The sequence below is a fragment of the Dermacentor variabilis genome, chromosome 8, assembly GCF_050947875.1.
Source record: "Dermacentor variabilis isolate Ectoservices chromosome 8, ASM5094787v1, whole genome shotgun sequence".
NCBI classification, from domain to species: Eukaryota; Metazoa; Arthropoda; class Arachnida; order Ixodida; family Ixodidae; genus Dermacentor; species Dermacentor variabilis.
The window spans coordinates 9,260,738-9,286,395 of NC_134575.1; the positions used below are offsets into that span (position 1 = coordinate 9,260,738).

Here is a 25,658-nt window from a genome sequence, read left to right on the forward strand (position 1 = left end):
TGGTCAGGCATATGCTGATTCATACAGTTGCACCTGCTGACGTATTTTCACTCGTTTCGAATGTGGCAGAAAACCCTTTCGCTCCTGTTTCACTTAATCCCAAGAGCAGACGTAATAGTGCGAAGCACTTGAAAACTTTGTAGCTTTCTTTGGCTACTACGCACAACGCGTAAGCGCTGGCGACAACCCTCCTCCTCACCCGCTCTGACGGCTGCGGAAGAGGATGGCCGGGAGAGCAGGTCAGCCGCGTTACACGTCCCCGCTTGCGCTGAGTCGTGCTCCTAAATAGCGCCTCGTCCTCTTCACAACCGCACTGTCTCGCCGCTGGAGCAACGCAACACACACACACACACACACACACACACACACACACACAGACACACACACACACACACACACACACACGCACATGGGCGCGCGCGCGCACGCACGCACAGCCACCTACATCACCCATACAGCTGCGGCGCGCGCAGGTGTGCTGGTGACCGGCTTTTCTTTACTCATTTACGCCACGAAGCAAACGCTGCCTAAATACAGTCACTACAGCAGATATGACGCTCCAAGCGCATCATTCCTTTAATAAAAGCGAATATCATCAGGTATTTATCGCTTATATATATGAAAAACAAATCCTACGTGTAACGTTCTGAAATTTCTTTTTACTCTATCCCACAGGCGCTCTCTCCTCCTCGCCTCGTACTTCTCACGTGGACACTAGTACTGCGTCGGTGTTGAACGTCGCGTTGCCAAACAGGCGCCGCCGTGTGTTTCAAAGAGCTAGCTGGCTTTGGAACGAGAGATGTATGCGTGCGATCGTGGCCTAATGGTACAATGAAGAAAAAAAATCGTAGCCTAATGATGAGGCTGCTGTGCTCGATGGCAGAGGTTGGATTCCACCATCAGACGCACTATTTTTGTTTATGAAAGCGAGGCGAGATAGGAACCTATACCCACTATGCCTACCGCAAAGTGCCAGAAATGAGGCAAAGAATGCTTCTCATTAAAAACCATGTAAAAATTCCGGAGCATTTGTTTACTCGGCGTCGGGCTTGGCGGGTTACCCTAGACGGTATACTGTACACAGTACGTATAGCATGGCACGTCTAGGAGCTAATTGTTCTGGACGATGTGGTCAATGTCCATGAAGATCCCTAGAATTTATAGGAGCGTCATCCACGGTACATCCTCGGTATGTGTTTCAGGTGAGCATTTAATTAGCACTTAACATATCCTCTGTATGTTGTTACGAATGGCCTGCAAGGGTACCGACCTACAAAATTTTCCCAGCCAGTCGCAGCTGCGAGGGTGGCGAACTTCCCAGAAGCGGCCTTGGAACCCTTTCCCACCTGCTGAGGCGACTCGTTTTGTAGGGACGACGATGTGCCGCATCAACACCCCCTCGGCGCCGCTATGATTAAACGCGGTCGGCGGACCAAGTATTGTTAGTAGATTCGCCGTCACAGTCATGGATTGTTTGAAGCGGTGAAACTCCTGGGAGAAGATGTTTAGCGGCCGTCTCACGGGGCTTAGAAGTCATGGACTGACGCGGCAGCCATTGTCTGCGGAGTCAACACTAGGATGAAGAGGCGCCTGCTCGGGGCAAGACCTGTCTGCGTGAATACACTCACCTCGGCGTGGTCAGTGAAACCTGTGCGGAAGTGAGTGTGTAAACCCGCCCCCTCAAAGGCGGGTCGGCTACGATGACTGAACGCTCCGAATTGGTAGCAGGTTGAACGCGTCCGTTTTTCCTCACCTAGGGATTTAGGGAGGACAGAGTGTATTTAAGGAGCCTTTGGCGGCTCCTCAGTGTGCATTCCTCTTTCAGTCATGTTAGACTGATGAACTGTAACGTTCTCATGTAGATACTGTAAATAAATCCCATATTCCTCGTTCTCGGTGAGAACAAGTCTCTCCCTTCAACGACGTCCTCAGCGTGGATAAGTTGGACGACGGAATGGGCCAGCTACCATCTATTTCATGCCCGACCCCAACCATTACGATGTATGTTGGGCATTTATGGACGGGATATATATGGATCGATCCATCGCGGGTACGGCAGCGCAAAACACAATGACGAGGAAGTAAACAAGACTTCCTCATCTCCATCGTGTTTCGCGCTGCCGTACTCGTAATCAATACTTACAAACTAGCCCAGTTCTCTATATTCTTTGTCTTATGTGGATATCAGCAAGGAAGTAATGCCCCCGAACACGTCTCTGGATGCACGGGCAAAAATCTGTGTTTCAATGGAAAGTTGCGAAACTGTTATCCATTTTTAATGAACGTCCACGACATCTTTTTCTAATACTGTGACGAGCTTTCCTTTTTTTTTTTTTTTTGAGCAATTAGATCTTGTCGTTACAGCATTTTGACGACATTCCATTTTCTTAAAGCAATTCTGTCATATGCCTCCATGTCAAACACTGCAGCACAACTACGTACGTGTATATACGTACGCAGTAACTATAGTTCCGAATAGTGATGGCAACACTATTGCTCGGTTGTGGTCGTACTCATGCTGAAGAACCGAAACACTGCCAAAAATATGAATCAGGAACTTAATCCTTTGTGTGGCAAACTTGTGCCCCGAAAAACAGCTGAGAACTCTCAAATCGCAGTGATAGCGGCGAGCGCAATAGTCAGTCGTTCGACCTGATCTTATGGGTGAGCTCGTCCGCTATTTACGCACATCTCATCGTATATTATTTCATCTCTTCTTTCCTTCTATCACCATTTGTTCCCTTACCCCATTCCCCAACATAGGGTCGCCAGCTGGTGCTTACACTACCTAACCTACTCGTCATTCCTGTCCTTTTCTTCCTATCCGATATATTATATACGTTCCATATTATACATAATCTCCGAGGCTGTGTGGTGCTCGCGTGCATTGGCGAATGCATACGCATACAATTTATACACGCACCTTCCAAGGAATTTCGATAGGCGTGTCTTGCACCAAGTCGATTAAATGGTAAACGCCGTGAAACGACAATGCGCGCACAATGCTTTGAGTATGCATGGTTTCGAACCGGAACTGAACCAAAAAGCGAATTCCCCCCCTCCCAAAAAATAACTAAAACCAAAACAAAAAAAAAAAAAAACGTTATTTTGGGTAGAGCTATAGACCTGAACAGAAACGTTAGGGTTTTTTTTTTTTTTTTCGTTGCGGAGCGTAACCGAAAGAGAAATGCAAGGAAGTTATCTATAGTATATAATCTCCTTGGGAAAAAGTAACGGTTTTCTGTTCAAGTTGGCCACCATTTCATTCGTACATTGCCTGCACTCGTGGCTTAACTGCAGTATGCTACCTCATTTGAAATACACACTATCTTCCTGGGAAAATACAGAGAAGGCGGAATACGGAAATTCAAAAAGATGGTCAAAACAAGAACAAGAACAAGGTGAAAGCAGGAGCCAACGTTTCTACAAGTAGACTTGTCTTGAAAAAAACAAGTCCACGTGTCGAAACGTTGGCTCCCGCTTTTAGCTTGTTGCCGTTTACTCAACACAATCTTCCTATAAATTTTAAAATTGGCAGCACCGTTAGTACGGTTTTCAGCGTATTTATTTGCATTATTATAATTTTCAGTGTATTATTTGCAGTTAACGCGACAATATTTGCATCGCATCCGACGCGCGGACTCGCCAGAATGCTATGCATGAATCTGAGACGTGGAACACGTATATTTGTTGCTTGTCTCCAATATGACTTTGAACGGCAGGTATCAATTTCTTCGTTAGCGCCAATATAATTAACAACAGGCTGTTCAGTGAAAAACTGTTACTGGGCCACTGACTGGACTTATAATTAAACGAAGCGAGCCATCAAGAGTCTCGAAATATTTTTTTTTTTAACACAAGCCTCGATTCATGGCTGTGAATGGGTCTTTGACCATTCACGTGCACATAATCGCATCCCTACTGCCTGTATACTCATCATTACTCGATCCTCAGCCCCCTATTTTTCTCCTCTTCCCTTTCCGCCTGAGCAGAATAGCAGGTTGGAAGACGTACATCTCTGCGTCTACTCTCTATCTCTCCCTCTCTATCCACAAATAAAACTTTGCTTCACATGGATTTTAGCATTCGTGTTGGATCTGCATAATTTCTATGTAACTACGTGCGGTACTTCTGAACAAACAGGCCCAATATTTCAGTGCAGCTTAGCAGCAGCGTGGAGTTTTTGTACAAAATTAATTTGTGCTGTTTTCTTGCAATTATTATTCAGTTATGCAAATCGACTTGAACCAGTTCCAACCGTTATTTTTTCACTTTGGACTTAAACCAGAACTTAACCGTTTTTCGCGAACCGAAACAAAAATCGGAACGAAAACAAGAAGTTTCGGTTCGACATTTTGAATTAGTATGCTGATCATAAATTAGACCATTCTGTTTACATGTTATCATTAAATGCGCATCCGTAATCTCAAACCACCTCGTTTGGCCCACTGAATGCGATACGCCTTCCTAGCGATTTGCTTCGTTTACATGAAGTGCGATCGGCTCGAAAAATAATACGATACGCTTCTTTCGCATTCGTGTAAATAAGGCTTATGTGCGGCATCTCTCGAAATAAATTCAGTTGGAAGTACAGCGCCAGTGTGGCTGTTGCTGTCTCAGTCCTTGCATGTGGACTGAGCTTCATAAGACCCTATATTATATGTCAATAATGAAATGAACCAACTCACCCTGATTCTGAAAATCACGATGACTTTGAACGCGAAACACTTTTCGCGCCATTGTGCCGACAATTCTCAAAGCGTCCTGCCATCTCAAGGAGCACTTCCGATCGCGATCGAGCCCGATCGGAATTTATCACCCGCAATTCCACAGCTAGCGCAAATGAGCCAATCGCGATCGAGTAATTCGATCCTGCTCGAAAGTGCCTCGTCAGAGAACCTACTGCTGCTGCAGCAGACAAGTATTTTGTGCTAGGATGTTTACTTTTAATATTACTAAATATCGTAAATGAAACGAATGCAGTGAGCACATACGCTAGCCGTCGGCACGTATATGCGTATATATAAAAGCCATGGCGAAAGCAGCATAGCACGTGTTTGGTTTAGAGTTGGCAACAGAGGGTTACTCTTTCGCCTTTCGCCCAATATTTACACAGTTTACGGCACACTTTTACCGTGGGGTGCTCAGTGATTCTATGTTCTTCATCTCTGTTTCGTTTGAAAAAATGGAACTCGTCTCGCTTCGGCGTGTGTCAGGATCCTGTGCCCGGCGCGAAGCGGCCGTGCAATGATGTCGGCGACGAGCTTATGTTAACGCAGACTGTCGCCAATGGTTGCAGCCATGCGTGAGCCTGAGCTGGACGATGACTCCAGTCATCTACCGGACTGGAAGTTGCCGCTGGCGTTCAGCAATGCTCGACACGCGTCTGAGCCCTGCGAAAGCATTCCCACACAGACGTGGCGGATGAAAGAACGGGTGAGTTTCTCAGCGTCATTTTTCGAGCGATGCACGCTACGAAAGCCGCAGTGTTTCTCGTGCGCATCAAGATCACAGCGGCGCTAATCGGGCAGCGATACGTCCGCGTGTTCCTCCGCTACAAACAGCCCCTTTATGGCGAACACACTCATTTCTAGCATATTCTCGTGATCAGTTGTTTCTTGGTTCACGTCAGCCTAGTGTGTGTGTGTGTGTAGTCAGGATGTCGAGAAACTTAAGGTGTTACGCCCGCGTTGCCTTTGACTACGAATAGGGGGTGTGTTTTCTAGTTTTCAGTTTTGTTAATGGAATATAACCACGATGTAACTCTACAAAATGATACGGAACATCAATGTTTCACTCAAACAAGCGTCTTTGCCAGGCGTTTGTATTCAAGATAAATTGTTGTTACGGTGTCTTCTATGGACGATTGCGCGCTGTAGCTTAATCTGTGCAGCTTGGTCGTTCAAATATTTGTTGTACCTCATAGGATGGGAAAACATCAAATATGTTCATTCGTAACCATGCGTCAGAAAAGATTAACTGTGACTTTCGAAACCATCACTACCAACATTTGGGACCTTTTCATCTCAAGTGCAGCAATCATCATGGCTGAAACTAGCTATGTTTCGGAAGAGGTCTTTCGTCAACACTTAAAATGTCTTTTCGGGAAAGGTGGTGCGGGAAAACGGGACGAACGAAAGACACAGATAACTGGAGCGCTACTAGCAACTGAAGGTAATTTAATTCATCACCACAATAAATCGGAAGAGACCAGTGCAAGGGCAACATTGGCAGGATTAACTGTTCCGGTAGTCGGTCTCTTTTGCAAAATGTGACAGTGGTGAGGCACCGATGCACAATGTGTCTTTCATGTAAATTGCAAGTGTGGCATGAATTTTGCCATTTACGTTATGATAACTGGTCAAGTGGCAGAGTGTGTGTCGTTTTAATTAGTCAAAAATAAATTTTCATTAGCAAGCCTCCATAACGCACAAGTGTTTGACTGCAAATCGCATTTCACGATATTCATGCACTTTTCAGTACCTATCTGTGCCCCGATCTAATCATTTTCCTTTCACGCTAACTTGGGTGCTGCTGGGTATGTGCCACTCTTGATGAACCTTTTTGACACCAACTTGGGTCAATGGGTATGTGTTACTGTTCAGTGAACCTCCTTGATGTGGACGTGGATCATTAGATATGTGCTGCTCTTCATAATAATCATCATAACCAATGAAACATGTCACCACTTGCGGACCCATCATAATACAGATTGCTAATTGCATTAACACCACCAATCATCTTCAAAGTCAAAGTATGGATGTGCTGCCAATTTTTTGGTATGAGGTGCGAAAACTCATCATACTAGGTGGCATGCTTAAAGGTGCCATGACACCATCTCCAAACTGTTTTCACTTCATCATTGTAACTGAGAATAGAGAGGCAAAGATGGTTACACACATACCAAAAAACCAAAAAAAAAGGGGGGGGGGCAGAATGGGGACTCTCAGCACACATTTTAACCCGAAATGTCAATTTGAAGTCTGCTCCTGTGCCCTTCCCACAGACAGCAGCTGCCATTTTGGCATGGCTTGTGATGTCAAGAACTGCGGGTCAGCTGCAGTGTTGCTTGCTCTGAAACCTTCCTAACCACATGGGCACCATGCTGAGAAGGTGCATGCTGACTGCTGCATGAAAATGTCTTTGGCTGACAGCTGTGTTGCATTTCAAAGGCTACTGCCGGGTTGCTTTTTTTTTTTTTTTTTTTTTTTTTGATGAGGCACTATCGCTGCCTGCAGTGCCTCATCCTGTGATTCTCACTGAGGAGTGTGCCACTGTCCCTCTCTGATCCAGATGAAAACGGTCAGTGTGGCTCTTGTGATGTGCCTAAACATTGGTGTGGATCCACCAGATGTGGTCAAGACACAACCGTGCGCACGACTTGAGTGCTGGCTTGGTGAGTCCATTTTTGTTGATCTAGACATTGCTTCAAGCCAAGAATGAGATTGAGCAGAAAGTGACATACAGTTCTCTTGCACAGTTATGTTTAGGAGGGTAAACTGTTATACAGAAGGGTACACATTTGGGCTGGTTGGCTCATGATTACGAGCAGAAAACAGTTCTGTTTTTTCTTTTTTTTTTTCTTTACTATAGTGGGAGAGTATATGTATGCTGACTGAAAGAATAAAGATTCTTGGTTGTTAGTCAGCGCTGTGGTCTGTGTACTTCTCTTCGTCCTGTCATTTAGCACTGTTTTCTGCTCGTAACCTGTTATCCAGCTCGCACTGACAATTTTAAACCAAGGTTTTCTTTGCTCTCATTGTTACGGTATGAGCGTCTACAAATTATTTGCACAAAAACTGTTGCCGAGTGCTCACTTCTCACCTACCATTTAGCAATAAATCTTCTTTACATGTTGTTAAAGTTGCTGGGTTCTGTAAGATCAGGTCTGAAACTCCGAAGTCAGAGTTTCAGACATTGGTTCTCAGATTCCTGTCTTGCCTTGTTTCAGGCCTCTTCAATAATATTTTTAAAAATCAGATGTTGGGATTTGAACCAGGGTAACAGTTCGATGCTCTACCCATAACTCTACCCATGGCTAGAGCATAATTTTGTTTGCTTGCTGTAGCAAGCAGAAAGGTGTAACCCAGCACAGCTATGGCTCTGATGCTGCTGCCCGGTTTTTTAATAAATGCTGCAGGATGTCTCTTAAATAAAACTAGCTTTTGTCTTGTTTCATCAGTATGCGAGGTCAAGAATATGAAGTTTCTTATTGCCAGAAACTGCTTGCAATGTTTCTTGATTAGCTCTAATTAAGACACTTGAAAGTGACTTGTAACCTTGCTACCTTTCCTTTTCATTGAAATCTGTGTCAGAAGTCATGCAGGTATTGAAGAGTATGAATATTTTGAAATCATTAGATTTAAAGGGACACTAAAAGCAAATACTAAGCCGACGTGGACTCCTTAAATACCATTCCAGAAATCTCGCAATGCTTGTTTCGTGCCAAGAAAGGACTTAGTTTGCGAGAATATTGCATCTGAAGGGTCTGAATACCTCTTTCGTAATTCAAATCTTCTGCCAACCAACCAGGGGAGGGGTGATGTTGCATACGCCATCATAATCCTTTGCTGCTGTCGGTGAGTTGAACGGCGCCTGACAGATGGTGGTATTGAGTCAAGAAAGAGCGGTGGATTCACTGCAGCAGCTGCGTTTTGGTCAAGTGGCGTAGGCGTTCCGGGCATCCTGTGACATCACATGGAAGTTGAATTCTCTGCTACTTGCAGTTTGTGCGAGTTTCGCGAGCCAGCGAAACCAGCGCATCACTAGGCGATAATGAAACTACTGAGACACAAAAGCATGTGCGGTGCGAAGTCTAACGAAAATGAAACCTTTCGACCGCCCACGCTTTTGTAAAGAGCAATTTCAATTAGTTGTTTTTATAAAAATGGAATAGAACTGGACAAGTAGCATTTTATTTCATCTTATAGTACAATACGAGGATCTTTTTTTTTTTTTTTGCAGCGAGTACTTCAGTATGAGTGACATAACTTAATTGAGGAAAGCTTTCGTGACTGGGCGAGTACTTGAGTGTCCCAAGGGAGTCTCCAATCATGTCCTGCATTTGCTTCAATTTCTGTATTGTTACGCCTCTGTTCGCGATAATATTGACGCCTTACAGATTCTCGGGAACTCGTCTATCGCTTTAGTTTGAATTAATATTGGCCTTTAGTGTCCCTTTAGTGCTACTCTGGTATATTTTTTTCATCATGGACAGAAGGGAATCACTAAACAAGATGGAATTGCTGAACTGAACTGTATCAGATGACAGTGACACAGTAACTCCAGCACTCTCCTGGCATAAGTTAGGGCGTCCTTGTTGATAAGTTGGCAGTGTTGTTCTCGTGTCACACTTTTTTGCTAGAGGTGGCTGTGGCTCTCTGTGGGATGCCATCATCATAAATATTGTGGATGCTTTCAGACCCACTCCAGTCGCCCCCACAGAAGGCTCTGGAGAGCATCGGAGCGGCACTGCAGAAGCAGTACGAGCGGTGGCAGTCGCGTGCTCGCTACAAGCTCAGCCTTGATCCCACCGTGGAGGAGGTCAAGAAGCTTTGCTCCTCACTCAGGCGCAACTCCAAGGCAAGTATAGAGATTCCCCACAACTGTTGTCATGCCATATCTAAGTATTTCAGTTCTTTGTGTTCTTTTGTACAGTACTTAAACCCATGTCTAATGGACACTTTTCAAAGGCTATTGAGTTGATGGCCTTTCAGATTCTCACACTTTGTCGAACTTAAAGAAGTTGTGTCGCTGCTAAGTACATGGCAAACACAATGGCCATTAAAATGTTTCGATAATCTGACACAGAATGACAATGACAGAATAAAATTAATTGGATAGGGGGGATACAATCAGCTCTGGTCTGACCAGGTGTAAGACTGCTCAATGTTAAAGGTTGCTTGTTATATTAGTGCCATTGGTGCAACAAATGGATTTAAGAGCTCCCTTTGAAGCATTCTTGGAGTGTAGTGAACTTATAAATGATGTATGATCATATTGTCTGTCTCTGCACATTTGACTTTAGGTTATGACGCTTAAGTTCGTCGAAGTGGTGACTTTGCAGGTTAAAATGCATAAACATACATAAACAATATTCTAAGGAAATAGTTCAATATTATCAAGCAATGTGTGCCTTAGAATAATGTGCTTGGATGTACCAAAGGTCACCCATCACCGCAACAGAAACTTTAAAGGACATGTTAGTGTATGCAAAGTAAACCCTCAATGTACCATGCCATAAAAGCCTGCTCTTGAGTCCCAGGTCTGAGACTTACAAACACTTTTAAAATGAAACAAAAAGTAAAAACGCTGAATTCTGCCTTAAACAGCACATCAGTAAAACAGGACAACCAATGAATGTTACAGACGTTCCCAAGAAACTGAAAGCAGTCACATGGCATTTTAACCTATCCTTTTAAAGGCCAACTGCAATGAAACTGGACTGCGCAAAAAGCCCACCTTCAGATAGTTCAGGTATAGAGCAGTTTTCGTGCAAAATTTATGTTTGAAATATGGATTGATGTTGCTTGAATTGAAGATTGCAGCCATAGTACACATGCTAGAGCTGTGCATGGGCTCTGGGTGACTCGGAAGCCCGTACTCAGTCCGCATGCTGGACTTGGGTAGCCTGATGCCATGTTGATTTGCACTGTATTCTTTTGTTGGGCAAGCCGAGCCACATACAGAGCCCAGCTTGATCCTGGAACATGGATTCTATGCAGCGGAGCTGTCCTCGAGCGCAACAAGCAGAATTTGTTCGAAGAATTTGAAATATCTTTTTTTGAAGCCCTGGACATTAAAGAACTTGCTGTTTTTGCATGATGACTTGTGATGTGTGTTTGTTTGGTGAACATCGTAGGCTTTCTATGTTTAATTAGCTTTTAATTCAACATGGTAAATATATGCAATTTATTATAAAAACAATTTTGTTACAGCAACAAAGCTCTGACAGTGGTGGCTGAGCGGGGCTCTGGCCTCAAATTTTTATGTAGGACTCAGCTAGGCTTCTGATGCAAGCAACAGGCCCCGGCTGAAAACTTGCAGAACAGCTCTACCACTCATTTATAGTCAAATTAGCCAAAGTGAAGTACTGTTTCAGTTGGCCTTCAATTGTTAGGGGATGGGCTAATTAGACTAGTGATGTGGTGCCCTGTTTGAGCAAAATGATTTGTGTTTCAGGAGGATCGTGTCCTCTTCCACTACAATGGCCATGGTGTGCCAAAGCCAACCATCAATGGCGAAATCTGGGTCTTCAACAGGGTGAGGCTTCATCGACTGCGGTGTCCCAATAGGAAGTAGCACAGAGTGCTTGTAGGATGAGCTTATTTCTTTGTTAAAGATACTGTAATTTACAAGCTACAGTGAAAGAAAAGAAAGGAAACCGAGGAGCCTTATTTTTATTAATCATATCATGAGAAGCCAACAAACAGACACCAAGAACAACAAGTGAAAATTGCTTACAAATTTACCCAAATAGATCACGTACTCATGATGCCTCTGGCTGAAAGGCCTTGCCACATCCACTGCCTAGGTTTGTGAGTGGTGGTGCTGGCTAACACTCCCAGGGTTAGTTCTAGTAGTAAAACATAAATAACCCGGAAAGTGCATGGGAGAAAGGCGTCAAGGTGACTCATTTGGTAAGGGGATAGCATGCATGATGCGAAGATGTGGGCTTGTATCCCACCTGCGGCCAGTTGTTTCTTCATCCACTTTCATTTCCATTAATTTATCATTTCTCTAATTCAATTAGTACCTAAGTACAAGTAATTTCCCCTATGTTGTCCTTGGTGTCTTTGTTTATTGGCTTCTTGTGATATGATCTACAAGCTACAAGCACCTTATGTGTATACTTAGGCTTCATTACTTCATTACAATTGCTTCTTAACACTTTCCTGCCTGTGGGAAAAGCAGCAGTTTTTGGTTAGTCTCGTAAATACTTTCTTTCCTATCACAGAGCATGCTTAATACTGAAGTATATAGCATAAAATTAAAGAGAAAGCAGTTCTCTTTCTGATGGTACTAGTCCCAAACAATTTGTCTATTAAAAAGAACTTGAAAAAAGGAATAGATAAGCAAAAATCTTCTAAAAACAAAAGGTTATATAAAAACGCCATTGCTGCTTTGCACAGAAAGACCTTTAAAAAATTTCAGAATATACGTTTTCAACGCAAAAGACCTTTCCAATATTCCAGCAACTATTATCTTTCTGTGAAAAAAAAATGTAAGGCAAAATGTTAACTTTAGTGACTAGCCCTAGCATGGTGCCATGGTTGACTCTCGGCCGACTTTCCGCATAAAACTCGACTCTTAGCGTGGCTGTCGTTAAATGATCCTGACGGAAGGATGTTAACGCCCTACAGATATGAACAGTGACCTTTACAACATGCAGTATATCTTTATATCAGCATGCAGCAGCTTTGAGATGATTAAATGAAGAAAGCGGAACTTCGTTCTGAAATCTGATGAACTGAAGTTGTGTTTCACGTCAGTGCTGCTTCCAAAGTCCAAAAACTCGTGCGCAGGGACATTGGAATTCGTAGAAATGCGTCGTTCCTTGCATCAGCAGCGTAAGACGCCAATGGCCATCTTGGAGACTACGAGCGCTTGTCGCGCCAACCGTGCCCCTTCTCTGGAGGTGCTCTAAAAATGCACACATGGTAGAAGAACAAAAATACCGATACTAACTAAATACAGTTACTAAATTACCCAATAAATGGTGCTAGCTGTCCAAGAGTACTCAGAAAGTGGCAAAATACAAATTTACGACCGTTGATAGTGGGCTATCCATGGGAGAGAGAGAGAAACAACTTTATTGAAATAAAGATAGTGTTTGGTTCCTGTGGGTGAAGCCCCACTTCCAGGGCTGCCCTGGCCGTTGCGACTTGCCGGGCTTGGTTGAAGGTTGCCAATCGGCTTCCCAAGTCCCGTTTGGAGAGTTGCCACGATCAATTGTTGAGTGTATCATTAAGTAGGGGCGAGACAGCATCTGCCGGACCCTGCATGCATTGGTAAGTTATTAATAAGGGAAAATCAGACATCCACCCGTTCGTAGCAATTGCTACAAAGGAAGTTATGTGTTTGAGTGTCGGGGTGGAGTCGCACCATGGACATCTGTCGCTGTCTTTGTCGAGAAAAATTTCGTGGAGTATGTGTAAGTGGCTAATAGGGGCAGACAGGACAGTGTTAAAGTTATTAAAAGGGTCATGCACACAATAATAGTGTGGTATTTTAAATCAGTCATGTTAGAAAAGATGTACAGTTTCTTTCAGAGGGCCCGAAACCTTTTCTGATATTTTGAACAGATTTTAAATTAACACAAACATCATGAATAGAATACTGCAACAATCATCTTTGGTGAACCTGGCAGCTTTACATGTCACGGTGAAGCAAGCTTCAGTATGGTTGGAAAGTCAATTTGAAAAGCTGTTGTCGAATGTGAATTACGTTGTTTACTTCTAAATGAGAAATGCTAATGTTCTTACAATTTATGTGTTTGGTTTGTTACTGAAGCCTGGGCCGTTGCTTATAATATGAGGGCAAATCAGAGAGTCTTTGCCCAATTTTTTTAGCCGAACTACGGCTGTAAATGCGAAGTCAGCATATTCATTCCCAGCAGTGGACCTTTCTTGGACTGGCCCATCCTTATCTGCCGGTAGCTCCGCGGCACGTTGCTGCTGTCATTTGTTGAAGGTGGCAGTTGTGCTTCACACGTTCACGGCGTACGAGTAACAAAGTATGATTCGTTTTCTACGGATCAAGGGATGAACACCCATCGAAATCCACAAGGAACTGCAGCCCACGTATGGGGAAAGGTGTCTCACTTTGAAAAGTGTGAGGGGTTGGTACGGTGAGTTCGCAAAAGGCCGAGAAGACTTGCATGACAATGAGCATTTGGGGAGGCTGCCTGCGTCACTGACTGATAAAAACGGCATCTCAAATTTAGTGCTGGGATAGGACAAATGTCTAAACCGGTGTGGGGACTATGTGGAAAAGTAGTGTAACGTACATAGAATAGTGCGTATATCTGTAATTGCCTGTATGTACTTATTTTGTATGTTTATTTTGGCTAATAAAAAATAGGGGCCAAGACTTTCTGATTCGCCCTTGTACATATAAGAACTATACCAGATCAGAATGTAAGAAACGCAGATAGAAAGCTGTGGCCACTTGACAGCCTGAACCAGGCTGTTTAGCAACCAGATGATCCTTGTAGTGGTATCCACAATTAAGCCAGCACAGGTGCCGAGCTCTTGTCTTACCAGCCTATTCTGTCATTTTTTTCAGACATACACACAGTACATCCCATTGTCCATGTATGACCTGCAGCAGTGGATGGGTGCTCCGTCCATTTATGTGTATGACTGCTCTTCTGCGGGCCTTATCCTCGAGTCATTCAACAAGTTTGCCATCCAGCATGAACGTGAGTTCGAGATCTCGCTGGGAAGCGTCAAGGGGCAGGCACCACCCTGCTACCGGAGCTGCATCCAGCTTGCTGCTTGCCGCCAGCACCAGGTATACTGCTTTCTTCCTCCTCTATGAAAAGACTGCCTTGACTGTGCAGCACACATATCTGCCAACTCTGTCCGTAATTATGGTTTTCTAATTACGGAAGTTTCCGTAAAGTTTTACATTTGGGCTTGTTTTACAATTCTTTTTAACATTCTGTTAAGCTTTATGAAAACTGAATTCTCTTCGTGAAACAGTCAAACTTGCCAGTCTCTGAACCTTCCATTGGGAGTCTTCTGATGGTGAAACGATGAAAGAGGGGTACTTTCTTCGAGCAAGTTTTTTCAGACAGGCTCTTGAAGCAGGCGATATCAGCAATTGCAGTGTGTTTAAAAAAAGTTGCAGTCTGTTGCTTGTAAATTTATGCTGTTCCAAGTTTGCTGCTGCTTCTGTGCTACATGTAATGGTAAATCATTGTTAAAAAAAGTGTGTATGTATGTCATAAGAAGTGTGTGCTTAGAGCAAGTTCTAAAGCAAAAAATTAGTTCTGCTCCCGCTCCCTTCACCATTTCTTTCCTCTTCGATGTCATGTCTATGGAATGTTTTCATTTTTACAAATTTTAAAGGGACACTAAAGGCAAATACTACGTTGACGTGGACTGTTGAAATACCATTCCACAAACCTCGCAATGCTTGTTTCATGCCAGAAAAAGACTTAGTTTACGAGAAAATTGCCTCTGAAAGGTCTGAATGCCTTTTTTCAAAATTCGAATCTCCTGCCACCTAACCGGGGTAGTGGTGACGTTGCATACACCATCACCACCCTTTGCTGCCGTCGGTGATTAAAACGGCACCCGACAGGTGGTGGTACCGAGCCAAGACAAAGTTATGGATTCGGCGCTGCAGCTGCTTTTTTGTCAAATGGCATAGACTGTTGGGGCATCCCGCGACATCACATGGAAGTTAAATTCTCTGCTTCTTTCAGTTCGTGAAAGTTTTGCGAGCGAGCAAAACCAGTGCAGCACTATGTGATAACAAAGCTACTGAAACGCGAAAGTGTGGGGGGCGCGGAGTCGAGTGAAAACGAAACCTCTCCACTGCCCACGTCGTTGTTAAGGGTAATTTCAATGAGTTCCTTTTTCTAAAGATGAAATAGAACTGGACAAGTAGCATTTTGTTTTGTCTTATAATACCAGGATGTTTTTCCACTACGGATGGTTCAGTACCAAGGACAGAATTTAACTGAGCAATGCTTTCATCATCGGGCAAGACTTGAATGTCCCGGGGGAGTCTCATACATGTCCTGCATTTATCTCAATTTCTCGATTATTAAGGCTCTCTTCTTGATAATATTGATGCCCTAGAAATTCTCGAGCACTAATCTATCACTTTAGCATTACTTAATATTTGTCTTTAGTGTCCCTTTAAGGTTCACAGGCTGGCAGGTATGACTGCAGCATGCAGTGCTGCCAATGGGGATGCCCTTGTCGTTGTTCCACACGGACACGCGGTTCTGATTGGCGTCGGTCTCGATCTCGACACAGTCCATGCTCTTGTCCTGCTGCTTGTTGTCTGCAGCATTCACCAGTATCTCGTTGAATATCTAGTGCAGGCAAGGCACGAACGCAAGGCTGCAGTTCTTCATGCAACCGTTTTCTTCGCCAATTCAATGGGACCTTTACTTCTAGATGTTCAATGCAAAGTACAGCAAGAAAATTGGGGGCTCTTCATGCTACATTGAGCGAAATGTTCGCCTGTTTGCACCTGTTTCTATTTACATCCTCTCTCCCAGCATGTCTTTATTTCCGTATTTCTTATTTTTGTTACGAATGGCGACAGGCCAACACGTTCACTGCAAACATTCACTTTATTACCAGTACTCCACTACCTTTCCTCCACGCTGCCCTATGCTGTCCAACCGCACATACCACACCACATATTTTGCACTACCCCTGTCTCCTTCCTCTCTCGCTGCTGATTCGTGCCACCTGGTGCTTCCCCTGGCGACTACAGTCAATCGTGTGCATGGCATCCGAGAACTGGGCTTTGCCTCGCCTCACTTGGAGCTCTCAGTCTGCTTACATCACAACTCTCTCCTCACATCTTAAAGGACCCTCGCCAGGCCCCATAGGAAGCTTTGGTTATGCAGCGACATTTGTAACATGCTGTCTAGAAAGCATTCTATATAAAGGTTTTTCGAAATGTTTTGTTTCGTTAATAGAGATATGAAAATTTAACTGTCTCAATGCCATGATGCCAGGAGGCGAGCTTTCTTTGTCTCCCTTGATGACTAGCTTCTGCAATCAACATTCCTTCCCTGCTTTGTCCCATACAGGAGCCCAGGGATTGTTTCATGTTTATGTGAGAAGCATAAATTCAGTGTACCAATCCTAGACGAAAAGCTGGGCAAAAAGAAATGGTAACCACATAAGCGCTACCTTGTTGCTACTTCTCATTTTTGTAGTGCTAAAAATATTCAAAATATGATGCATAAACAAGCGTTTACATGTAGCATGTATGTATGGACAATGTATAAAGTTCATCGCATATATTTTTCAGAAAGATTTGATGGTTATTTATACATTTCTTATGTAAAATTTACGGTGCACTAAAGAATGTGTTTAAAGGCGGTTAAACTAGATGGCATCATGATCCTAAGGCAAGATTGAAATCGTGTTGATTGTGCTTCTCATCTGAATCGTATCTCATCATCTGTGCCTGCGCGCCTGCACATAGTAGCATCACAGCAGCGCCCTTGCATTTACCAATTTCAACACATGGGCACTATAGGGAGTCTTTCCTCTAGAGTTGATTATATTATCTCTATGAACAGAAGCCCCGCTTCCTTTCCTTTTTCTTCTTGTCTTTTTCTTGCAGCTTCATAGTGCCCTTCCAGTAGCAGTCTGTCTTGGTCTTTCTGTGACAAGTGGCTGCTGTGTCCGTTTACAGGTACTGCCGATGAACCCAGAGTTGCCAGCGGACTTGTTCACATCATGCCTGACAACGCCCGTGCAGATGGCTCTCAGGTGGTTTGTGCTGCAGAAGGCAAGCCGGCTAGTACCCAGTGTGACACTTGAGTTGCTGGAGCGAGTTCCAGGCCAGCTGCATGACCGGCGCACTATGCTGGGTGAACTGAACTGGATCTTTACAGCCATCACAGACACCATCGCGTGGAACGTGTTGCCCAAGGCACTGTTCCAACGCCTGTTCCGACAGGACCTGCTAGTTGCGAGCTTGTTTCGCAACTTCTTGCTGGCCGAACGGGTGATGCGTGCATATGACTGCCAGCCTGTGTCACAGCCCGCACTGCCGCCAACCTTCCAGCACCCCATGTGGCAAGCCTGGGACCTGGCACTGGACTTGTGCCTGGCTCAGCTGGCACGAGTCCAGCAGGGGCATCCATTTCAGCACTCGCCCTTTTTCGCCCAGCAGCTGACAGCTTTCCAGGTGGGGCCTCTTTCATGACCCAAAGCACCTAAAACAGTGTTGGCATGTCGCATGTACAGAAGTGAGGCCTGTCCAAAAGCTGCTTTGCTGAATAATGTCATTCATTGACCTGCCACCAGTGTATTCTGATTCGTTGCTTGGAATGCTAAACTTGGCCGCACATGCAGTTGGATGGAAGCTGGTACTTCTGCATCAGGTGCACACCCACCTTCTCAGCCTCGTTTAAAAGTGATTCAAAGAATATTCAGATCCAACGCAATGTTAGAACCTGAATGATACGCAGCTTGTTTGAGTTAGTGAGGTAGCAGCAATAGTGGATGATGTGAGCGCAGCTTCGTTGCCTGTAGCTTTTAGCTGTCTGTGTCATGAGGATGAAGGCCATGTATGATGCTTGTCAAAGGAAGCATGTTGATAAGGTCTGTGGGCACAGATGCAGTGCAATACATATAATTACAGCTATCTAGAGGGTATTGTGGCAGTGCCTAGAAAGTTCCAGAGGGAATTGTGGCAATGCAATGAAAAGGTCCAATCAAGTTTCTCACGTTGCTTTACCTCTCTGCTGCACTCCTGCCATGTATATATACATGCTCTGAACCTCCTCGTGATGTGACGTGCATAACAACAACAGCAGCAGTAGTGCAGAAGTTGAAGAGGCAAAGAAAGCTTCGCTTTAGGAGTACAAACACTGAAGCAAAGCATTTGTGTATTTCCTATATCCTCTTTCGTTTATTTGTGCTGTTAGTATATCTGCAGTTAACGTGAGGAGCAAATGCCTAAATGGAGGGCAGGTTGTTGGTACTCATGGAAGAAAGCACTTAAATGAGGGCTTTGGCCACTGTTTGGCAAAGCGGGCCAAAGTGCAGTACTTGAGGAGAGATTCAAGCCAAATTTTCTGTTTCAACAAATGTTTAATGTATCATTCCTCTGTTATCTTCTACAAAAATTGATAAAGTTCGAGCACTAACGTAATGAAAAATATGTTTTTGTCACTGATGGTGGCCCATAAAATTGTTAATTGATTATGCAAAAGAGGGTGAGGCATGCAGACACAAGAGAAGTGGACAACACGAACGTTAATTTATGTGTATGCAGAATATGTTCAAGTACTTGCTGTGTGCTGTTGCAGCAGGGCTTCTAAGCAAAATCAGTTGGAGAAGGTTGAACAGCTATGTTCCTTCAGTCTGAACATTCACCTGTTTCGTAATTTGGCAAGAAATAATATGAAAAAAGTGTTTTTCCCAGCATGTTTTGGGTGTTTCTATGAGCTCTTTTAATCACATGATGCCGTAATTGTGTGGGCATTGACTAGTGAGGCTTTTTGCACAAAGATAAGCCTTGCCCTATGGCTGCATTGTCTTGCAGCACCGATAATTCTATCTACTGTTCATCTACGTCTTCTCATGTTACTGCTGGATGACAAGCCCCAAATTTCCAAATCCAGAAGTACCAAACAAAGAACAACTCCTATCTTGATGCCTGTAAGCATGAACACTGAAGCGTGTCATTGTCATTGCTTTCAGAGATGCCTAACAGCACAGCAATGAAGTGCTGCACATACTGACGCGAGTATATTGTTTGTTTTTTTGCTGACTGTCTGTTACAAAGTTACTGCTCGGCACAATCCATACCTTAATGCATCGGAACTTTCTCGAGTATTGCCATCGATCCTATAGCAAAAGAATCTTGTCTGTAATCATACGGCATGTGCGATGTGAATAGTGTACATTCTGCAACTTATGCGGGCACCACCAATTACATGCAAACGTCTAATGAGTCACGTATAAATAGCCAACGCGTTTGACCCATGAAACAAATTTCAACTGTTGATGACGGTGTTTGCCTCTATAATTGTGTGCTTTAGTATTACTTGTTTTCATGGTGCAGGCTCATCCAATAAAGTGTTAAATCAAGACTCTTTCCTGACTTTCATTAGTTGTGCCACTGTCTGCTTCTCCACCGTCACTACAATGTGACAATGCATAGTATATTAATGCAGTGAGGCTATATCTGCTGTGGGGTTCTCCTCCGTGCTCTTGGAACACAGGAACGACAACACAGTAGTGCAAACAATCGCAAGGGTACTTATTGCACCTTTCTTAGATCGATGCCTGCTAGCCGAGTTGCTATCCACAAAACATGCCGATGGGCGCGCGACAAATCTAGAAGTCCGACTAACCGCGACCGGATAGCGAGCGAATATGTTCGCCCCATGCTGGATCCCAACGCCTGGTCGTTCGCGCGTACAGTCACGCGAACGGTGGCGCATTCGAAGGCGGCCACGCGAGACGGTCTCACAGAAGCATGGATCGGCGCACGCGCGGGACGTCCACCGCGTTTGCCGGCCCACCGCCCCAAAAGGTCCACGTTGGGCAGCCAGATGTGGGATCTCTCACACCCGTACTCTGCGCACGCGCGGCACGGCACGACTGCACTGCTTGCTGTCCTGAACCCAAGAGAGCAAGCGCCTTGTCTTTTGGCGCCCCGCCTGTCAGTGGCGTTAGCAGCGCAACACTCGCGCCATCTCTCGTACTGCGCCTCAACCACTCTGACTGCCGCGGGCGCCAGGCCACGCGGCGAAGCCGGATTACAGGAGACGTGCTATGCGGGAAAAACATATCGGGGGACGCACGAGAGTCGCGCATACCCGCATCCCCCCAACCTTAAATCACTACATATTCCAGCAAAACACGTCACACGGTCTAACAGCAACGCGTGCTTCGCGAAAAAGGTAGTACATGCAACAGTGGCCGCGCTGAGGAAATGTCCACACGCTGTCCATAGCATGCGAGCCGACATTGTCCTTGGGTACACCGCTGGCGTCTGCCGGTCACAGCAGCAGCTTTGCAGACTCGACGGCATGATTCCAGGCCAGGACTCCGGAAATGGCGACGCAGTATTCAGTACGAGCAAGCGTCGCTCGCGCTGACGCGCCCTGCTGGCAAGAGCCGCCGTAGCTGTCAGTGACCACCGGCTCTTTCCTCCACCGCCGAGGGTTGTGAGCTGGATACAGGAGGCCGCCGAAGTCGCTGCGCCGAACTGGCCACAGCATCACCATTGCCCGGAGTGACTCAATCGTAGTCCGGGGCAGCAGCGCAGACGATGTGCAGGTGACGGCAAACCAGGGGTGACTCCAATCACGCTGTGTACACTCAACACACTCGGCAAACACTACAGTAGTGCAAGGGAGAGGAATTCTGCATGCTCATCGCCCACGTGGTACGATGTTCAACTCGGCTAGCAAAAGATCGGGCAGCTACTCAGATGCTAAGTTCACGTGAACGAAGCTTGCTTCCTTGAGTCGAACGAGTAATTTCAGTTCTTACGAGGCTAACTAGAATGAGGGAAGCAAAGTGCAACACCTCAACGCCACGGTCCACCAGGTTGTGTCCCTCCACGTGCGACAGGCAGCTTCGTAAAGCCTTAGGCCTAAAGCGTCGCTACCCTGACAACAACCGGCATCCAAAAAACAACACCCAAAATGGGCGCAAAACAGGCTGCTGCGAGGAGACGTCAGCTCTGTTAGGTGGTCCTACTCCGCTCGGTGCACACAGTATCCGAGTTGACGGCGCCCACTGTCCCAGATGGTGTTGGAGCGCCCGGTGCCAGGCCGCAATACCAGTCAGCCCGCAGCGGCACCCGTGGCCCGCGGCCACCCGGCTCCCAGAGCCGCGACTTCATCAGAGTCAAAGAGATAGAAGAAGCTATTTACATAAGAAATTCGGACCACCCACGAGGCTTCCATACTCACTCGCTTCAGGCTTGCCAATTCTCCGCGGGCGCTAAGCCTCGCTCTCCCAGGATGCAGACCACGTGGCTCTCGTACCGACGAATGTCATTAAAAAAACACTTGCAAAAAGGCTTAGCATGTTGACATGTTCAAACACACTACAGCCACCGTCGCCTCGCTCAAGAAAGCACGCCGCCAACGCTAGCGATCGAAATCCACGCTAACCCTACGCTTCGGTTCAAACAAAGGTCTCGAACGGAGCAAAACTGTTAAATCTATCGTCCGATGCCCCAAGAGCCCCACGTTGGGCGCCATTTGCATGCATAATATGATCAGAGTACGCACATGCCGTCTGTTCTTTCGCAAGAATACATACGTTGTGGGCATTATTGCTCACATCATACGAAGAAAGTACCTATTCCTAATCAGCACTTTTTGTCATATGGTATTTTTGTACATTTTGGTTTCAGCAGCAAGTGAATGTTGTTGTGTGAAGATTGCCTTAAATGAACTTTTGTTTTAGCACATAGGTCCTTGCTATCTGATTTGGGTGCATATACATATATATATATTTTAGCAATGTCTCAGTGAATTATTATATGTAAAATTGGTAATTTGCCAGACAAACAGTGTCTTAGAAAGACTACCTTTGTGTACAGATATTTAAACTAGAACAGAACTATTTTCATTGCGCTGGTCATTCGACTGTTGCATGAGGAGAAAAAACCTGCATGAAACAGATTTAGTAATGCTGGAGTGATGAGCACTATTATGCACAACATCAAAACACGAAGGCCAGTTCCAAAGATTACAAGGCATCGATTGTGACAAATCAAGTCCTAATAAAAAGCTGTCATTGTGTACAGGTGTGGCTAACCTTTGGCTCGGAGCAGTCGGCTCCGCCGGAACAGTTGCCCATCGTCCTGCAGGTGCTGCTGAGCCAGATCCATCGGGTTCGAGCACTCGACCTCCTAGGCAGGTTCCTTGATCTGGGCCCCTGGGCAGTCAACTTGGTCAGTTGTTCTTGGAAAGGTCTTTTGTCTCACATGGCACTTCTCAGAAATGTTCTGTAGAAATTTGAACTTAGCCTTCATGTTTTCTTGCTCGCAAAGGTCTTGGGGAAACTCTGAAATCATTCTAATTTGAATACAGATGCTAATATTCTTATTTTTTCACCATTTACGTGGTAGATATTTAATTGTAATCACTCTCTCACACAAATCTAAGCTGGCTTTAGATCCAAGCCAGCAGCAGTACTATGTTGAAAATTCGAATTAACGTTTGCTCTAAATGTAAGGAGACTGGAAGAAATATAGCAGTTAAGTGTTTCTTCATTGATGATTATAATGGCAAACTTGTTATGCGTCTACATAAATACAACCAGGTTGCATTTGTATGTAGCATAGTTTTCTCTTCGTATCAAATCTTCATTATAAAAGAGTGGAAAAGAAATTGGCACAAACAAATCCTCAATTGGGGCTGTGCAACAGAATTACAAATGCAAACAGCACTAAGGTGAGCCCTGCTTGTGATGAGCTCCTTCTGCTCTTCACTTATAGTGCTAAGGACCAAAGCATATATTTTTTTTTGCCTATTAATTTAAAACTACCGAGTAGTGCACTTGAAGTTACTTTTGCAGGTGCTTCAGCTTTTTGCTGCTTTCTTGCATATTATTTTGAATCATGTGCAAACATAACCAATACTGCATCTGATTGCATACTTTCAGTTCCATTTTAGCAGTATACATAGTACTCATTGAAATAAAGCATCGCTTACCAAATATTACATTTAGTACTACTACATTATCTCCTGTAATTCAATGTATCCACATTCGAGGTTTGTACATGCTTTTATGACATAGTGGTTCATTCTTGTGATGGGTGCTGTTGTGATTGGCACTTTCCTTACTTGCATTTAGTGCATTTAAAGGCAACACTTTTGAAAGGGTTGGAAGGTGAGCTTATCAGGCCTGCACCCTATCCAGCTTATTTTGGCAATGCACTGTTGGTGCTGCTGGTTGTGTTTATATGGTGCTCTCCTTTAGTCGGTTTGCTCGTGTAGTATCACCGTAACAGGTCCTCAAGCTTATTGTTAAAGGCACTGTCAATTGTTTACATCCAACTTCTGGAGTTTAGGCTTGTCTTGTCTTGGAAATTTTGCACAAAGTGTGTGCACAAAGTGCCGGGAAAATATGATGATTACTTGGAATGTAGAGCATTCTAGTTGTTTTCTTCAGTACAGTTTTTTATGTACTGGAACAGGGAGCTAGAATGAAACTCTCTTGCAGGCTCTGTCAGTGGGGATTTTCCCGTACATACTGAAGCTGCTTCAGAGCTGTGCCCGGGACCTTCGACCACTGCTCGTTTCCATCTGGGCCAAGATACTGGCTGTCGACCAGGTGAGGTCCTTTCTATAGCGTCCCAAATGTCATGAATTGCCATACATCTAACCTATTATTGCATTGTTGCTCGCAAGTCGTGTCAAGTAGACCTCGTTCGAGACAATGGCCATCGCTACTTCCTGAGTGTACTGTCAGACCTGTCCATGCCGGTAAGTTCTGGCTGAGATATCTTTGGAAGCAGACATGTTTTCTGATGCTGTCTGTATCTCTCATGCAGCCGGAGCATCGAACCATGGCTGCCTTTGTCATGTCGTGCATCGTGGCCAACTACCCCAGCGGACAGGTACTGTTGCTCTTCTCATACCATACTACACTTGAACCTCATCGTAGGGAACCTGGCTATAACAAAGTATTGAATATGACAAAGTAAATCTAACAACTTTCTTGCAGTGCCGGCATTTGCATATAAGTCTTTTATTTGTGTAATAGTGATGACTGGAATAAAAGTGTTGCGTTCCTTCTCAAGCTTAATGTGTTCAACCGATGTGCCAGTGGTTCAGCAGTGTGCAGATGCCATGGGGTGGTGGGTGGAAAGGGGGAGGAAACACTCGTAAAGCGACAAATGCAGTATTTTCATCACTGCTGAAGTTAATCCTCCATGAACTTCTTTGTGAACTGGAAAAATAAAGAGTGTGTGTGCCTTATTGGAAGGTGTTCTACCCTCGTGCAGTGGCATTTGGTTATTCTCATTGTGCACTGTGTTTCTATCTTATAGTGCTTTTGTGCTTACCTGTCCCCGTTCATTCTTTGTGACGTGTGCATGGATAGGTGTCTGTGAAGTGTATCTCTAAGTGCAGTTAAAAAGGTGTTGCAGGAGCGCATAGGGGATCAACTTCAATGTGCTTCCCACCTGCTCAAAAAGAAGTTCTTGGGCTGCTCAATAGCAGTGCTCAAGCAGCTTCTGTAGCACTCAGGGAAGCAGCTTTTCCTGGTCTTAAAAGGTGTTTAAGATGCAGTTTTGCACTTCCAAACCTGCTGTTGATTCTGTTTGTCTTGCTTATCATGGAACCAGTGTACATATCAAATCATTACCGTTACAGTCGGATTTAGGGCAGCTATAAAGGATGTTACACTAATTGATTTAGTGCTGACTGCATTTGTGGATTTTATGTACTCTAGCTGGCCGTGTTGTGCTCTGCAGGAAGCAGCTTTGAAAGGCAATGTCATAGCCCTCTGCACGGAGCAGCTGACAGACAGCCACCCTCGGCTTCGCCAGTGGCTTGCCATCTGTCTTGGCCGCACTTGGAATGGCTACACAGCTGCTCGTTGGTGTGGCATCCGGGACAGTGCTCACGAGAAACTTAGTACTCTACTTGCAGACCCTGTGCCAGAGGCAAGTGGGTGTATTGCTGGTGCAAGAGGGAGCCATGAATGGCTTCAGCTGCCGTGCTTGCACTGCTCTGGTTATCCTGTGTGCTCTGATGTAGTGCATCTGTTTTGGCACGCCCCGGCAGGTCCGAGCTGCTGCAGTGTTTGCACTCGGCACCATACTCAACTGCCCTGCCAAGCGCACTGACCATGCTGATACCATAGACCACAACATCGGCATGACCCTCATCTCATCAGTGGCCAATGATGGCAGCCCAATGGTCCGCAAGGTGAAGCTTCAGTTCACTATTCCAGTCGTGTTGTGAG

General features: G+C 44.9%; 1 protein-coding gene across 7 annotated transcripts in view; it reads left to right on the forward strand.

The window, feature by feature from the left end:
* The first annotated feature begins 5,046 nt into the window (after positions 1–5,046).
* raptor (regulatory associated protein of MTOR complex 1) overlaps positions 5,047–25,658 on the forward strand; it is a 69,642-nt gene continuing 49,030 nt past the window's right edge. For 2 of the 7 annotated variants that reach the window (XM_075701088.1, XM_075701089.1), the window contains exons 1-12: positions 5,050–5,436; positions 7,294–7,396; positions 9,422–9,582; positions 11,182–11,262; positions 14,287–14,514; positions 17,398–17,895; positions 22,489–22,635; positions 23,910–24,020; positions 24,098–24,172; positions 24,241–24,306; positions 25,165–25,356; positions 25,478–25,621. In XM_075701088.1, coding sequence (XP_075557203.1) covers positions 5,290–5,436; positions 7,294–7,396; positions 9,422–9,582; positions 11,182–11,262; positions 14,287–14,514; positions 17,398–17,895; positions 22,489–22,635; positions 23,910–24,020; positions 24,098–24,172; positions 24,241–24,306; positions 25,165–25,356; positions 25,478–25,621 — 1,953 coding nt within the window. In that variant the 5' untranslated portion in view covers positions 5,050–5,289. Of the gene's footprint in view, positions 5,437–7,293; positions 7,397–9,421; positions 9,583–11,181; positions 11,263–14,286; positions 14,515–17,397; positions 17,896–22,488; positions 22,636–23,909; positions 24,021–24,097; positions 24,173–24,240; positions 24,307–25,164; positions 25,357–25,477; positions 25,622–25,658 lie in introns of all 7 variants that reach the window. The other 5 variants (XM_075701090.1, XM_075701092.1, XM_075701093.1 and 2 more) reach the window with 5 other exon arrangements.